General features: G+C 42.3%; 1 protein-coding gene across 3 annotated transcripts in view; it reads right to left on the bottom strand.

The window, feature by feature from the left end:
- The window catches only part of Mapk1 (mitogen-activated protein kinase 1), a 64,621-nt gene extending 49,384 nt beyond the window's left edge, over window positions 1-15,237 (bottom strand). For all 3 annotated transcript variants that reach the window (XM_032899832.1, XM_032899833.1, XM_032899830.1), the window contains exon 1: window positions 14,901-15,237. In XM_032899832.1, coding sequence (XP_032755723.1) covers window positions 14,901-15,013 — 113 coding nt within the window. In that variant the 5' untranslated portion in view covers window positions 15,014-15,237. The remainder of the gene's footprint in view (window positions 1-14,900) is intronic.
- Window positions 15,238-15,610: the final 373 nt, after the last annotated feature.

The raw sequence follows: 15,610 nt of genomic DNA, 5'->3' as shown, positions 1-15,610 counted from the left end.
ATGTGCACCAAACTATGGAGGTTCAATGGAGACCAGAGGTCTGGCTCCCAGTCCCATAAATATCCTTTCTTCTAAAACTGTCAATGTACCCAATGAAAAATTTAGAGATCTCACCATTTACCATTTGGTACAAATAGCTTTTATAGATGTTTTATCTCTCACTGATCAACTGCTTAAATGACAACTACTTCACTTTAGTCTTAATTATAGCTCAAATGCTGTTATGTTTTTTAATCACGATGACAAATACCCAAAAGAGACAGCAGAGAGATTTACATTATCTGTTCCAATCTAGAGCAGTTTTGCTCTATGACCCTGTGACTGATAAGAGGCAGGACGGCATGGTGGGTGGAGCAAGCAATCATGGGGGTGTGGGTGCAGTGTAACCCTTTTGCAGATTCCTTTCCCCCCCTTTACTATATCCATGACCCCAGCCCATTGCATGGTAGTGCACCTAATTGGAACATAAAATCAACACAAAAGCACCTAGGTCTGTGCTTCACTCATTTTCTAGGTGCTCCTCAATTCAGTCAGGGTGATTACAATGAGAATTGTCAAAAAGGCAAGCAAAAACAATAAAGAAATGAACCATCACAAATGCTGATTCTGAAGCCTGTATACAATGCTGATAGATACTTCCCCTGTTTCCACTTCAATTTCTCCAACTGTCTAACAGAGCAACATTCATCTTCCCTAGGAGGTGTCTGAGGCATCAGCAGTGAAGGAGACCAAGCCTGGCACTCTCCATAGGAAACTCTCACATCCTTTACCTGTTTAATGTCCACCTGGCAAAGGGGAACATTCATATTCATATTTTCTCTCTCTCTCACTCACTCATACTTTTTTAAAGCAAGAGTGATCTCGGTAGGTCAGACGGCTCAGTGAGTAAACACTTGATGCACAAGCCTAGCAACCTGAGCTTGCTCCCTGACCTCTGGATATAAAGTACTGATGTCCAAGAATTATCCTCTAACCCCTAAACACAGAGAGCTAATTTAAAAAGAGAGAAAGAGACTATTTATTTTTCTCTCACAGTGCTAAGGTGACAAAAGTAGTCATTGCAGAGCATCTGAGTGTAAGAACTTTAATACCTCTGACTCAGGTAGTTCTACTCTTAGGTGTGATGCCAAAAATCAAAAGTAGACACAGCCACTTAAAAACTACAACCAAGTTTCAAATCAGTTCAATCTCTGACTGGAAAAAGGTGATGTATCACTTTATCTGCCTGTCAGAAGCTTGAGTAAACCTCTGGAAGAAGAGAATGTTGTCCAAAGCCTCTACAAATTTCATACACAGTTTCTAGCATTTGCTTAATTATCAATCAACCAAAGAGACAGAAACTAAGAAAGCAAGGAAGATAGTAGAAACTGATCTATAGATGACTCATTACAGGTGATCTTTTGTGACTGATATGCTTTACAGACAAAATGATCAATTCCACCTGAGAACTGAAATCTATAACTAGAATAAAAAAGATCCCATAAAGAGTAAGGGAAAGGTCAGGAGGTGGTGCCTTTGGGAGGAAGCCCAGTCCATAAACTAAATCTAGGACAAACAGGACTATTACAAAGAGAAACCCTGTCTCAAAATATCAGAGTATGGAAAAGAATGCCAGGCAGTGGTAGCACATGCCTTTAATCCCAGCACTTGGGAGGCAGATCTCTATGATTCAGAGGCCATACAACAAACAAAAAACAACAATAATGAGAGACAGAGACTCCTCTACTTGCCCTATGGTTTAGCCATTCCCTGCTCAAAAAGATAACTGTACCACTGTCTCTTCTAGCAAGTAGGCTGTGGTATTCTGAATAGGAATGGCCTCCAGTTTGGATGCTTGGCCCATCAGGAACAACATTATTATAAAGTGTGGTCTTGTAGAAATTATGTCACTGTGGGGATGGGCTTTGAGGTCTCAGTTGTTCAAGCTCCACCCAGTGTGATACACAGGCTCCTTCAGTTATCTGCTGATCAAGATGCAGAATTCTCAGCTCTTCAAGTACCATGTCTGTCTGTCTGCTGCTGTGCTTCTTGCCAGGATGATAATGGACTAGACCTCTGAAACTGTAAGCCAGCCCCAGTTAAATGTTTCTTTTATTAGAGTTGCCTTGCGGGGTTGGAGAGATGGCTCAGCAGTAAAGAGCGGTTAAGAACTCAGAGGTCCTGAGTTCAGTTTCCAGCAACCACAAGGATCTAATGTCCTCTTCTGGTGTGTCTGAAGACAGCTACAGTATAAAATTAAATTTAAAAAGGAGTTGCCTTGGTCATGGTGTCTCTTTGCAACAGTGAAAACCTAACTAAACTAAGACACAGGCTCTCAGGAGGCAAACCTCCACTTTGTGTGGCTATGGAGCCATCACACAGACTCAGACCAGAGTGTTTACAAGCTGTGGGCTGCAGGATACAATCTGTACAGTCTGCCAGATTACAGAGAAGAAACATTCAGAGAGCTGCTCTGGTGCTATGGAAGAGTAGTCTAGATTAGCTGTAAAAGACTTCACAGATGTAGATGTCAACACAGATGAAGATTATTGGGAAAATGTTGTGCTGTGTGGTTTAATTTTAGGAAAGAGAAGTAAGTCTGAAGTAAGACTGGGTGACTGAGTTGCACAGTCATTTGTAAGGTCTATTTTCCTAAACCCAGAAACATAAGTTGAAGTTCAGGATGACATACCCAGGACATCAGGCTTGCAAGGCAAGCACTTTACTTGCTGAGTACCTATCAGGCCTCCAGACAGGAATTTCATATGCGTATATATCATGCTTCTATAAAAGTAAGAAATAAGAGCAAAGACTAAAAGGAAAATGAAAGTTAAAAAAACTTGAAGACAGTAGCCAACTCCAGAAGAGAACTGGACATGTATACCCATGTGGAGGCCAGGACAAAAACTCAGGCTGAACCATCTCTCCAGCCCCCTAAAGTATTAACTATTTTATAATCTGCACAATGACGATACATATATTTAATTCACTCTTTAAACAATGTTTAGATACATTTGAGTAAGTATTTCAAAGTCAAATTAAAATAGCTTCAATAAATACAGAATCAAATGGTTAAAAGCATGTATTGTTCTTACACAGGACTCAGGTTTGGTTACCAGCACCCACATGGTACCTCACAACCATCATCTCCAGTTTGAAATGTGATGCCACCTTCTGACCTCGGAGGTTACCTATCAGGGAAGCACATGGTACACGCATATATATGTGCAGGCAAAACACACACACATTAAAAAAAACAAAAAGGATGGCTCAGCAGTTAAGAGCACTGGCTGCTCTTCCAGGACCTGGGCTCAATTCCCAGCACCCACATGGCAGCTCTACTCCAGTTCCAGGGGATCTAATACCCTATTCCACTGTTCATAAAATAAAAAACAAGGATAAAGAAAACCTTACAAAAGAAACAATATGAAAGCATTCAAAACCATCTAGAAACAATACTGACTAGAAGTATTTTCACACCAAATCAAATTACTCAGAAAACAAAAGCTACCCAAGTACAAACTGCTTTATAAGCAGGTTCTACCCAAGCCTGTGAGGAATCAATCCATTCTAACTTTATTAACAGAAGAGCAGGAAAAGGTACAGTACATGTCCCACTCTATGTAAAAACGGTCTAACTCTGACACTCAAAGAGGGGACCCCCCAGTAACTGTCAATGCTCCCACCACCTCTCTCTCGCCTATGTACTAGCAAACCTAAAGCAGTGCTGTAAATGCATCATAACAAACAGGCACTTCTATAGGTGCAATCACAAAATGCATCATAACCAAACAGGCACCTCTATAGATGCAATCACAAAATGTATCATAACAAACAGGCACTTCTATAGGTGCAATCACAAAAAAAAGTGAAAATGCAATCATCTAGACCCCGACCCGACCCTTACTCAGACAGGGTTTCTCTGTGTAGAAACATCCTAGAACTTGCTCTGTAGATCAGGCTGCCCTTGAATGAAAAGATCCACTTGCCCATGCCTCCCAGATGCTAGAATTAGAAAGGTGTGCCTGGGTCAACCCCCAGCAAGCTCATTTGGAATCTTTTAAAATGTGAAAATCTTATGAAAAATCTGTTAGTCATAGCACACCATTTTGAAAAGTTTTCCCAGTTTGGCTAAATGATCAGTTTCCTGAAACCAAGGAACCAGCATTTCAGACTTGTTCTCCTGGATCCACCGAATAGCCCACTGCAAATCCTGACAACGTTTTTATCAAGGCAGGCCCTAGTGGCACACTTAGAGGCAGAGGCCAGGCTGGTCTATACAAGTGAGTTCCAGGATACCCGGAGCTACACAGTGAGACCATGTCTCTCACACACCCCATAACATTCTTTTACTCATCTCTCACCATTTTTTGTTACTCCTAGCAACTGCTGATCTCAGTGCCCTCCCCACAAAACTTTCCAACCTTCCTCCTCCATCTCTTCCCCTGCCCTATAGCTACCACAGCTTGAAAGGAGATAGCCAGGCAGCTCTAGTTCTCAAGAATCCTCTACAGGATTGTTTTCCCCTCTAAATAAAGGCCCATCATGTCTTGAGTTATCTGTCTGTGATCTTCCAAAACCCAGTCATCTTTCAACAATGAGTTTCCTTTAACAGAAGAGCGAGTAAGGAATGCCTTCTACCACCACTGTTCTTCCAGGGGTCTAGGTAGGTTAGCACAGTTAAGGTACGATAAAAAGTTGCCAGGCAGTGGTGGTGCACACACCTTTAAGTCCAGTATGCGGGAGGCAGAGGCAGGTTTGTTCTACAGAGTGAATTCCAGAACAGCCACTGCTACAGAGAAACACTATCTCTAAAAACCAAAAAGAAAAGGAAAAAAGAATAAAACCTAAGCAATGAAAAGACAAAGCACAAGTAATAGAGAACCAAATTTATTTTCTTTCCAGATCTCTTTGTATTAAAGATTTTTAATATTCTTTGAAAAGATTTGTCAATGAATGAATGAATGAATGGTACATGATTCAGATTGTCCCAAAAGATTACTTGAAAATACTATCAAAAAGGAATGGGAGATGGGCGCGGTGGCACATGGATTTATTCCTAGCAGTGGAGGCAGAGGCAAGTGAATGTGACTTTGAAGCCAGTTTGGTCTATAAAGTGAAAACCTGACTCAAACAAAAGGGGCCCGGAAAGGTGGCTTGCAGTTCCAAGCACTTTCTCATTGTCTAGAGGCCTGGGTTTCTACACCCACATCAGGCAGCTCACACTGTTTTAACTCCAGCTCTAAGGGATCCAACACCTTTGGCCTTTAGAGACATCTGCATGCATATGTGTGGCTAAAAATAATAAAAACCCCGAAAATACTAGCAAAATGTAATCACAGGCAAATATTTACAACTCATTACAGTAACAAAACTACACTTAGAAAGAAGCAACAAAAATAACTTTATGGTTAGGATCACATGAGGAACTGTATAAAAGGGCTGCAGCATTAGGAAGGTTGAGAACCGGGGTTGGGGATTTAGCTCAGTGGTAGAGCGCTTGCCTAGGGCGTAAGGCCCTGGGTTCGGTCCCCAGCTCGGAAAAAAAAAAACTCAAAAAAAAAAAAAAAAAAAAAGGAAAAAAAGGGAAGGTTGAGAACCACTGGTGTAGGTGATCAAATCAGGGGCCTCATATACACTGGGCAAAAATGCTCTATTACACTGAGCTAAAACCTTAATTGTTCCCAAAACAGTTTTAATATAGCAGTTAGCTGTTTTGACAGTGGTGTGCTAAGTATCAATTTTTCTTCTGTCCTGCTGAGGTAGGGACTTGCTCTGCACACCATGCTGATCTCTGTCCTCCACCTCCCAACTGCCAAAATAGAGACCAGGCATGTGCCATATATAATGAATGCCCTACCATCATGTATTTTGGCCCTAAAGGAAAAACTAACTTGTGGGAAATGTCTCAACTTGTATGAGTTTCTTTTTAAAATTATCTGATTCAAACAATAGAATAGAAACAAAGATGATTTCATGAGGAAAAATATAAATTTTAGGATAGTTTTTTTTTAAAAAGATTTATTTATTTATCTCATGTATGTGGGTACACTGTTGCTGTCTTCAGACACACCTAAAGGGAGCATCAGATTCCCATTACAGATGGTTGTGAGCCACCATGTGGTGGCTGGGAACTGAACTCAAAGTCTCTGGAAGAGCAATCAGTGCTCTTAAACGCTGAGCCATCTCTCCAGCCCTAGGAGAGGTTTTAGCATTGCTAGACTGAAAACAACTTCCAAAGCAAGCAAATATTTTCATATCTGCTGAAGCATGGGACTTAAGATTTGGATCTGCTGACTTCCAGGCCAATGTTCCTCCAGTTAGCTAGCTGTCTGCAAGACTCCTCTCAAGTTTTAGCAAATAATTTATACAAACACCTTTCTCAGAGTAACTAACCAACTTTTAAGAGAAAAAAAAAACCAAAAAAAACCAAACTAAATACAGTTCTTCAAAATAATGTATAATTTAATATGCAACCTCCAAACTTATTACCATTTGAATCATTACCAACAACTTGTTTAGATTCCAATCTAGTCTTACCAATCTAGTACCAGATATGACCATCATGTCTGTAGACTTCTTCAGTGTGAAACTATTCTGCAGCTTTCTTAAACAAACAAACAAACAAAAAAAAACAAACAAAAACAAAAAACCCCCTGATGTTAATTTTTTTTTTTTTTTTTGTAGACTGGGCATATACATGGCAAATATATATGTGGAGTTCAGAGGACAATCTGCAGGAGTTGGTTCTCAGGGATGCAAGTCAGGTAGTCAGGAGTCTGCCTGCTGAGCCACCTCACTACCCACATTGCTTGTTAGGAATTTTGTCGCAGTCATAAAAAGTGACAGGCACAGCAGGTACTCATGCTCAACACTTCCTTGATACTCTTACACACCTCACAAAATATGAATGTTAGATAATTCCCCACAGCCGCATGTCACTGGACAAGATCTGTGCTGTTCTTACTGCACTGAAGCAACTCTGTAAACCAGATAAAGTGCTAGAACGACACTGCAGCCAGGCAGCAGCAACATCGACCTTAGAAAGTATGGTCAAGACCGCTCTCGAGGACGCTGGGGATGTGCCTCAGCAGGCAGAATGCTGGCTGAACAAGCAAGCAGAAGGACCTGGATTCAGATCCTCAGAGCCACAGAGGAAGTCAGATGTCACTGTGGATACCTGTACCCTAGCACTTGGAAGATGGACACAAGAGAATTCCTAGAGCTCACTGGTCTAAAGGAATGATCTCAAGTTCAGTGACAGCATGTCTATAAAAAAAAAAAAAAAAAAAAAAAAAAAAAAAAAAAAGGAAGGAAGAAAAAGGCAGACAGGTGGCACTCTAGTTACTGCCCAGCCTGCTGCAAAGGAGGAATACAACAGAGGAAGACTCCTAACATTAACTCCTGACCTTCCACATATGTGTGCATACAAGCATGCATACACATGTCTCTTGCTAGGTATATTCAATCATGCCTGTAATTCCAGTATTATTCAGTAGGCAGAAGTGGGACTTAATCCCCTAATCCTAACAAGTTTGAGGCTAGCCAGGTCTACATATAGTTAAGGCCATTAAAAAAGTAAACAAAAACTGAAAGGATATCACTTCAAGGATACCTGCTCCTAACCTATTTTGCAATTTCATTATTTAAAAATTTAAAAAAGAAAAGAGCATGAGGGGTTGGGGATTTGGCTCAGTGGTAGAGCGCTTGCCTAGGAAGCGCAAGGCCCTGGGTTCAGTCCCCAGCTCCGGGGCGGGGGCGGGCGGAGGGTGGGGGGGAGCATGAAAGTGAAACTGCGTGAACAAGGCAAATTTACAACTTCAGTCTATCAGCTGGCTGTCACATATCCTGCAACACTTTTGGTCCACTTTTTAGTTACGACTAGCCACAGGTTCCTGACTTCAGAGTCTGTCTTAAGACTTCTCTGCTGTGAGAAAAGACCACACCAAGGTAGGGAACCTAAGGAAGAGGGTAAAAATCCAAGATGGCAGTGACAGAACAGCTGCAGGCATGATGGCAGTAACAGCAAGCTGAGACTTCACATCTTAAAACACAAGCAAGAAACAGAAGGAATGGCACCAGGCTTTAAATTCTCAAAGCCCACCTCTAGAGACACATTTCTTCCAACAAGGTCATACCTTTTAAACCTTTCCAAACAATGTCACCAACTGGAAACCAAGTATTCAAATACATGAGCCTACAGAGGACATTTTTATTCAAACCACCATAGGGACCTTGGAGAATAAATAATCTAGCCTGTGCACTTTTTGATACATTTAAAGCAATGGAACCCTTGCCTTATACTGCTGGTCCTAATAATCACGTGTGAATGTTAATAGATGAATGAAAGGAAAATAAAAAGGTGGGAGAGAAGGAAAGATGACAGTGGTGATGCTTCAAAAGGGAAGAACGTCACCCATCAGGTTTCATATACAAGGTTTCCCGTGGGTGAAGGCTCATGACCCTTGGAAAGTGACAGTTTGAAAGTCCCAGACAGAATACAATCCTTTCAGTTTTTGTCAACAAGGAACCTCTCTCACTTTGTTGTTTGTAACTTTCTCCTCCAGTGGTTCTGCTCACATTCCATAAAGCCTCAACTCAGAACCTTCCTGGCAGGCATCTCTCTCCTCACACAGAGTGGGCCATTTCCAAGGCCAGGTAGTCGGCCTTTACTAGTACAGTTCCCCAAGTGAAAAGGAGTGAAGCAAAGGTACAGAGCCCATTCTAAGGCTGCACAGCACCAAGCAGCGTTCAGGCAAAGAAACCTTTTCAAATGCTTATTTGTGTATCTGTGTGAGGACGTACACGTGGAGAACCTCATGGGCTGGTCCTGGCCCTCTATCTTATTTCAAGCAGGGTCTTTAGTCTGTCATTTGCTGGATACTCCAGGCTCATGAACTTCCAAGGTAATCTTTTGTCCCCCCCTTCCCTCCTGATGTTCAGGAGTGCTATAATTACAAACACATGCTACCATGTTTTTACATGACTTTTACATGGATTCCAAAGGTCCCAATTCACATCACTGAGTTTGCAAAAAACTTTTACCCTTTTACCCACTGAGCCATTCCCAGATGTCAACTGTTTTGCTTTTTTGTTTGCTCTTATATTGTTTTTATTGTCTCTTTTTTCCCCTCTATTGTTTTGTTTTTTGAGACAAGCCTCTGCCTCCCAGTGCTTGATTAAAGGAACAGACTGCCATGCTCAGCTTCAACTCCTTTAAATTAATAAGTATATATGGTCACCTGGGAAACTTGGATGCTTTTCACAAGAACTTTCATAATACCTGAGAGCTAAAAATAATCCAAGTAAATTCATAAAACAAGGGAACAGTTACAGTTAACTACCAAAAGTACCTTAGGGACTATAAATATAAAAAAAATATAATCTAGACTGTTCAGAAACACCACATTTCTGATTTTTATGTGAGCGGGTCTTCCCACATTTTTTAGGCTCTAAATACAACCTCTGAATTGTTAGTTTAGCAACTACATCTGAGTTTCTGAGTTCTAAGCTGGGTTTAGCAGCATACCCTATTATCCCAGCATTTGTGCCAGAGACCAAGAGTCCAAAATCATCCTGAGTTACACAGCGAGTAAATGGCCAGCTTGAGCTACTAGACCCTTTCTCAAAACAAACACAAAACAGAAATAAAAGCAAGAATAGACAGAGCAGGCAAACCTACAAATTTTATAAAGAACTGTAGAAAAGAGGGTCATCCCTTGATTCCTTAGTCTTCTGTACCAAGTTCAACCCCAGCTGTCACAACCACACAGCCCCTCTACTCCCAAAGGCGTTCTTTACTCTAGTCATCCCATCTGTGGTTTTCCTGACCACGTGTGTTGTTTTCATTCTCCCATGCCTTGGCATGTATTATTTCTCTCTGCCTAGAAAGCATTTTTAAAGGTAAACTACTCATACTTTAATAATGAGCTTAAATACCCACAAGGCCTTATAAAGCCAGCCTTCCAATACCCAGCATTCCTCCTGTCCAGCACTGGCAGTGTGTGCTATTGCTCAAGTATATCCTATTCAGACAAAGTAACCACCATGCAGGAACCAAGTGAACTCGTGCTTGACAGGCTCTTTCTGAGCAAACAACTTTATATGAAGCATTTTAAGGAAGGCTAAAAGGAGATGCAAGAAAAGTCATTTTCTCACCTCCACCCTCCCTCCCTCCCTGCTTGTTTTCAATAATGGAGAAGAGTTCCAAAGAGTGCTAAGCAAACAAGCACCACATTGAGCTATACTCGCAGTGCTCCCACCCCACCTCTAAAATCTTCTGACTGTCACTCAGGGACCAGACAGGATAGGCTCTCTCACATACCAGGCCCAGGCCCTTTTCCAGTTATACTCCTGGCCTCTGTCATGTCCCACTGACTCACACATCTAGCTGTGTCCTAGAGCAAGCTACCTAAACGCTCTCACCACCTCACAGGGAAGAAGAAAGGCTCATCAGTTTTGCAGCTGCTTTAGGGTTAGATGATGCATACTTAAACATACACATATCAAAACAAAGTTCAAGATAAGTGTCATAGAAGTGAATGCTTTAATCACAAAGTCTTTTTTTTTTAATTCTTTTTTTCGGAGCTGGGGACCGAACCCAGGGCCTTGCGCTTGCTAGGCAAGTGTTCTACCACTGAGCTAAATCCCCAACCCCACAAAGTCTTAACAGAATGGAATACCACACTATCAGAAAAAGGAGCATAATAGAATTCTAACAAGAACAATCTTTTTATTTGAGAGTGAACAATGTAATTAATAGCTTGTCTTCAGCTGCATGCTTTTGCTCCCCATGACTACCAGGTCCCTGGGTTCCTGTGACAATATCAAGTCTTGGTTTCCTGGTCCCTTTTACCACAGTTCCTGGCCTCTCCATAACTTGCCTTTTGTTGATACCTACAGGCAGATACTCTACACCCCTTTACTTCTCAGAGCTCCTCTCACTGCTTCCATTAGTCTGACCTTAAATTAAGACTCTCCCAATCTCTCTGTTAATAAACACAGTATTTCAAAGTTAAATTCATTCAGGGCTGGAGCAATAGCTCAGGATTTGAGGGTGCTTGCTGTTCTTGCACAGAACTCCAGCTCAGTTTCCAGTACCAGCATTAGGACTCACAAATGCTTGTGGCCTTCAAGGAAAGACAGACAGACAGACAGACAGGACAAACAAGACACACACAGTGAAATACATTTTTTTTTTAAAGACCGTCTTTAAAAGTGTTATCTTAGCAGACAACCTAGCACACAACTTCCATTTCTTCTGATGTTTGCCATTCTCCTATACAGTCCAGCAATTCTCAGGTTTGCCATTCTCCTATACAGTCCAGCGATTCTCAGGTTTCTCTTCTTTGCCAGTGATGCTTTTATTCCTCCTGTTTTGTCAGTGGTTCTTACCTATACTGGGGATCACGAACCCTTCTGAAAATCTCCTAATTTTTATACCGAAAAGATGCTGAACATGCATGTTTACAATTTTAAGAAACCAGTGCCTCAAATAATAATCTGCACTCCTCCACTCAAGATTTTCACTATTACTCATGGTATAGAAAGGGTTCTCTTTTTTTTTCTGTATGTTTTGTCTGCTTATGTTTGTATATCATGTGTCTGTGGAGCCAGAAGAAGAGGTCAGATCCCCTGGAACCAGGGTTAGGGGCAGTTGCAAGCTACCATTTGAACCCAAGCCATCTACAAGAACAAATGCTATTAATGCTGAGCAACCTCTCCAGCCTGTTACACTTCACAAACTGACACAGCCATCTCTGTTTCTCCATGGTAAACCTGCTCTGCCTTCAGGACCCCCTCTCTTGGATTATGGCACCAGTCCTACACTTTGTCTCATTTTAGCTCAGCAATCTTTAAACCTAAACCCATCTTTCTTGGCTCCCCACCTTATAACTACCTTGTCTTCATTAAATCTCTTATGACTTTCCACAAGACCTCTTATGACTGATTCTGTCTGCTCAAGAGTCCTCCTCTCCAATGACACTGAATTACTGTACCTTGAGATGGCAACAATGGCCTAATTGCTGTATCACCACCAAAATTAAATTTGCCTATGACTCTCAAAAACATCACTGCTTTCTTTCCCACTGCCTTTTCTTATGGAGTCCTCTACGGTGTTTTACCTAAATACTTTTCTAAGGTTAGACTCATCAGCTCAAGCTGTTACTTGTTCCTATTATCTGCCTATCAAAATCACACCCACTCTTAAATGCCCAACTCAAAACCCAGTCTTCTTCTAAAAACATTTTATTTTTAATTATGTGCATTCATATACATACATATGTGTGCACACAGAGGAACCCATAAGAGGTCAGAGACATCAAGACTACTTGAAGTTACAAGCTTTTAGGAACTGAATTCTGGTTGGAGCTCTTAACTGCTACACCTCCCACACCCACATTTTATCTTTTTGTCTTCTACATAATGATTATGAAGGGAGCTTGAACAAATAGGCACAATTCTCCACGACCTGCTTTACAGAAATCCTGCTAAGAACGGCTGAAAATCCCTTAAATAATTTTTTTTTGGTTCTTTTTTTCGGAGCTGGGGACCGAACCCAGGGCCTTGCGCTTCCTAGGCAAGGGCTCTACCACTGAGCTAAATCCCCCACCCCAAATAATTTTTTTAAAGTTATTCTTAAATCAGTTTCCAGGGTGTGTACCCTAGTGAGTCTTCGATGGACCACATGTGTGCAGATGCCCTTGGAAGGATGGGTGCAGTAGGTGGTGGGTGGTGGTGTCACCTAACATAGATGCAGGGATCTGAGCTTAGGTCCTGCAAAAGCAGCAGGTACTCAACCACTATGCCGTCTTTCCAGCTTTTAAAGATCACTATTCAAGTGGATACTTAAGCTAAGAAGCTACCATAAACTCAGCAATAATCAGATGATAATGACACACAATTAAGAATATTAAATAAATACTAAGATACATTATCTGGAGATAAGAAGCTGATGCTTGGATTTAAATTTCAATTATATTTGCACTTTTCTTAAAATTAAAATTTGTAGGTGCCAGCCTCATCTACAAATTGAGTTCCAGGATAGCCAGGGTGATTACACAGAGAAACCTTGTCTTAAAAAATTAATTAGTTCTATTTATTTTATGCATATAAATGTCTTGCTTAAATGCATGACTTAAGAGAACATCTCATCTTCTGGAACTATAATTACAGACTAGGCTGTCATTGGAATCGAACCCAGAGCAGCCAGTGCTCTTAACTGCTGAGTCATCTCTCCACTTCTAAAATGTGAATTTTAAAAAGAATTCTGCACAGCAAGCGGAAACTTCAAAGGTCAATAGCAACAGGATCTAAACAATCCATCTTATTAAGGTGGTCCTAAATTTTTTGTCTCTATTTAAAGTAAGCTCTTTTATTCTTTTTTTTTTTTTTTTAAATAAATGAGACTATGGTGGGTAATCATTTGAGTGTCAATAATAAGAGTTACTGGCATACTTACCAGCAAGTGCAAGGGCAGTAATACATGCAAGACAGATGTGATGTGGAAAGTAATTTTTCCCCATTCCTTTACAAAGTCTTTCTTGTAACTGTGACCTAAATTTAATTTCCCCTTTGACTCGCAGGTCCAGTTCACTTTTACCTTCATAATTGTATACTAGGAAACATTTTGCACATAAAAATATAACTATTCTCCGGTCCTTTAAAAAGGAAAGTTAATTATTCTACCTAGTTAACACACTTGATGAAAACACATCTTTCTTGGCATTTCTAAAATTATGACCATTCAAATTTGAATGCATTTCTGAAATAGACTTGTTCATCAGGAAAATATGCTGAAGTTCTGAGATTATTAATAAATCAAGGAAAGGCGTGTGCAGTCATAGCTGAGGAGCTGAAGCATTTAAACCAGGATCTTTCTATAGAAAGCCTGATTCTAGTTCTTCACCCTTGGGAAAAAGACTTCCTTTCAATACCTTATCTGAAAAAGGGTGTCTTCTCTTTCTTCAAGATGGCTATCCAAGTAAAATTAACTACCTCAGAAACCTACGATAAATGAACTTGCTTTAATTAAAACAATACACTTCATTCCACAAGCAGAAAGTCCTGTAAGTGGTTGTGTATTTATAGTGAACACTAAAACGTTAGGGAAACGACCACAGTAAATAGGGCTAATACCTATGGATACATTCACGTGTACTTTTGAGGGTAATTTAAAGTCAAATTAGGCCTAACTCCAAATACATCTTAATAATTCTAAGAGTGATACTGGTTTATCCTTCCTGAAACACAATCGGTATGCTATTTAAATCCATTTTGAAACTTCAAGATTTCAGTATATCCACAACCAACGCTGTGTCATTGTTTTTTAGAAAGCCTGAGGTAGAATGCATCATTAGCTCTACTGAAGATATTTTGTGAATGCTGTTCACGTACACAGAGAGAATAAAAATATTTTGGTGCTCAGCACACAAGCCCATTATTCCGTCTTGCAAAACCATTGCCGCCGCCACCACCACAGACATGCATCTAATGGAATTCCTAGTTTTAATATAATGTCAAAAGGCGGCGGCTATAACGCTATGAACTAGGGGACATGGTGCACTTCCGTTCCCGACCCAAGGGAGAAGCCTCGAAAGTACGCGCTCGAGACCAAGCCCGGGAGTCTTCGAGTCCTGGCCTCGGTCTGAGATGCCCTTCCAACAGCAAACGAGGGGTCAGCTCAGGAAGCAGCAGAGCAACACTTAAGCCTCCAAGGGCCCCGGGACCCCGCCCCAGGCTCCCGGCACCCCGCCCCAGGGCCCCAGGAGTGCGGGCCGAGGAGAAGCCACCGGTCCGGGGCGCCGCGGACCGCGAGGACAAGGCGCGGGAAAGGCCGCAGCTGCGTCCAGATCAGCCATAGGCAGGGGGCATAGGGTGACCGCGTGAGGCCGGGCCTGCAAACCAGCGCAGACACTTACCAAACCATGCCGTAGGCGCCTTCTCCGATGTACGAGAGATTAGTGTAGCGCGGCCCCACGTCGAACACCTGCCCGCGGACCATCTCCGGGCCCGCCGCCGCCGCCGCCGCCATGTTGGCTGCACAGCCTCCGCCGCGTTGGGCTCGACGCTTCGCGGCTACCGCTCGACTTGTGCTGCGCTTCCCGCAGGAACCGCGCCGCCGCCCGTGTAGCAGCCGCTGGCGGCGATCGGGAACGAGGAGGGAGGACAACACAGAAGAGAGACTAACCGCCGGTAGAACCACTGCCTGCCTTCCTGCCTGACGGGCGGGCAGCGAGTGGGAGGAGGGAAGGACTCGCGTCGAGAGGCGCTAGGGCGGAGTCAAGGGCGTGCGTGATGATTGGCTTCTCCCGGCAGAGAGGGCGGAGTCTCCCGGGCCGGCGGAAGCAGCGAAGTAAGCCAGGAGCACTGCGGCTGCGGGGGAGGGACGTCACGTGCGTTCAGAAAACTAAGGGCTGGGTAGCTCTAGAAGGCTAGATTGGAATTTAGGCATAATGACCCTACAGAGTCCCACCACTGTACCTGGTCCAGAACGAACTCGCGCGGGACCAGGGACTTGAGACCAGAGGACTCACTGCACACCAGCCACGGGACCCCTGAGACAGACAGGCCTCTAGGAATATGTGGCCCACATTCTGCACTCTTATGAACTTAGACCGTCAGAGTGGGA

Source organism: Rattus rattus, chromosome 4 (genome assembly GCF_011064425.1).
Source record: "Rattus rattus isolate New Zealand chromosome 4, Rrattus_CSIRO_v1, whole genome shotgun sequence".
NCBI lineage: Eukaryota > Metazoa > Chordata > Mammalia > Rodentia > Muridae > Rattus > Rattus rattus.
Note: the sequence above shows the minus strand (reverse complement) of the source record. Positions and strands in the feature narration are given on the sequence as shown.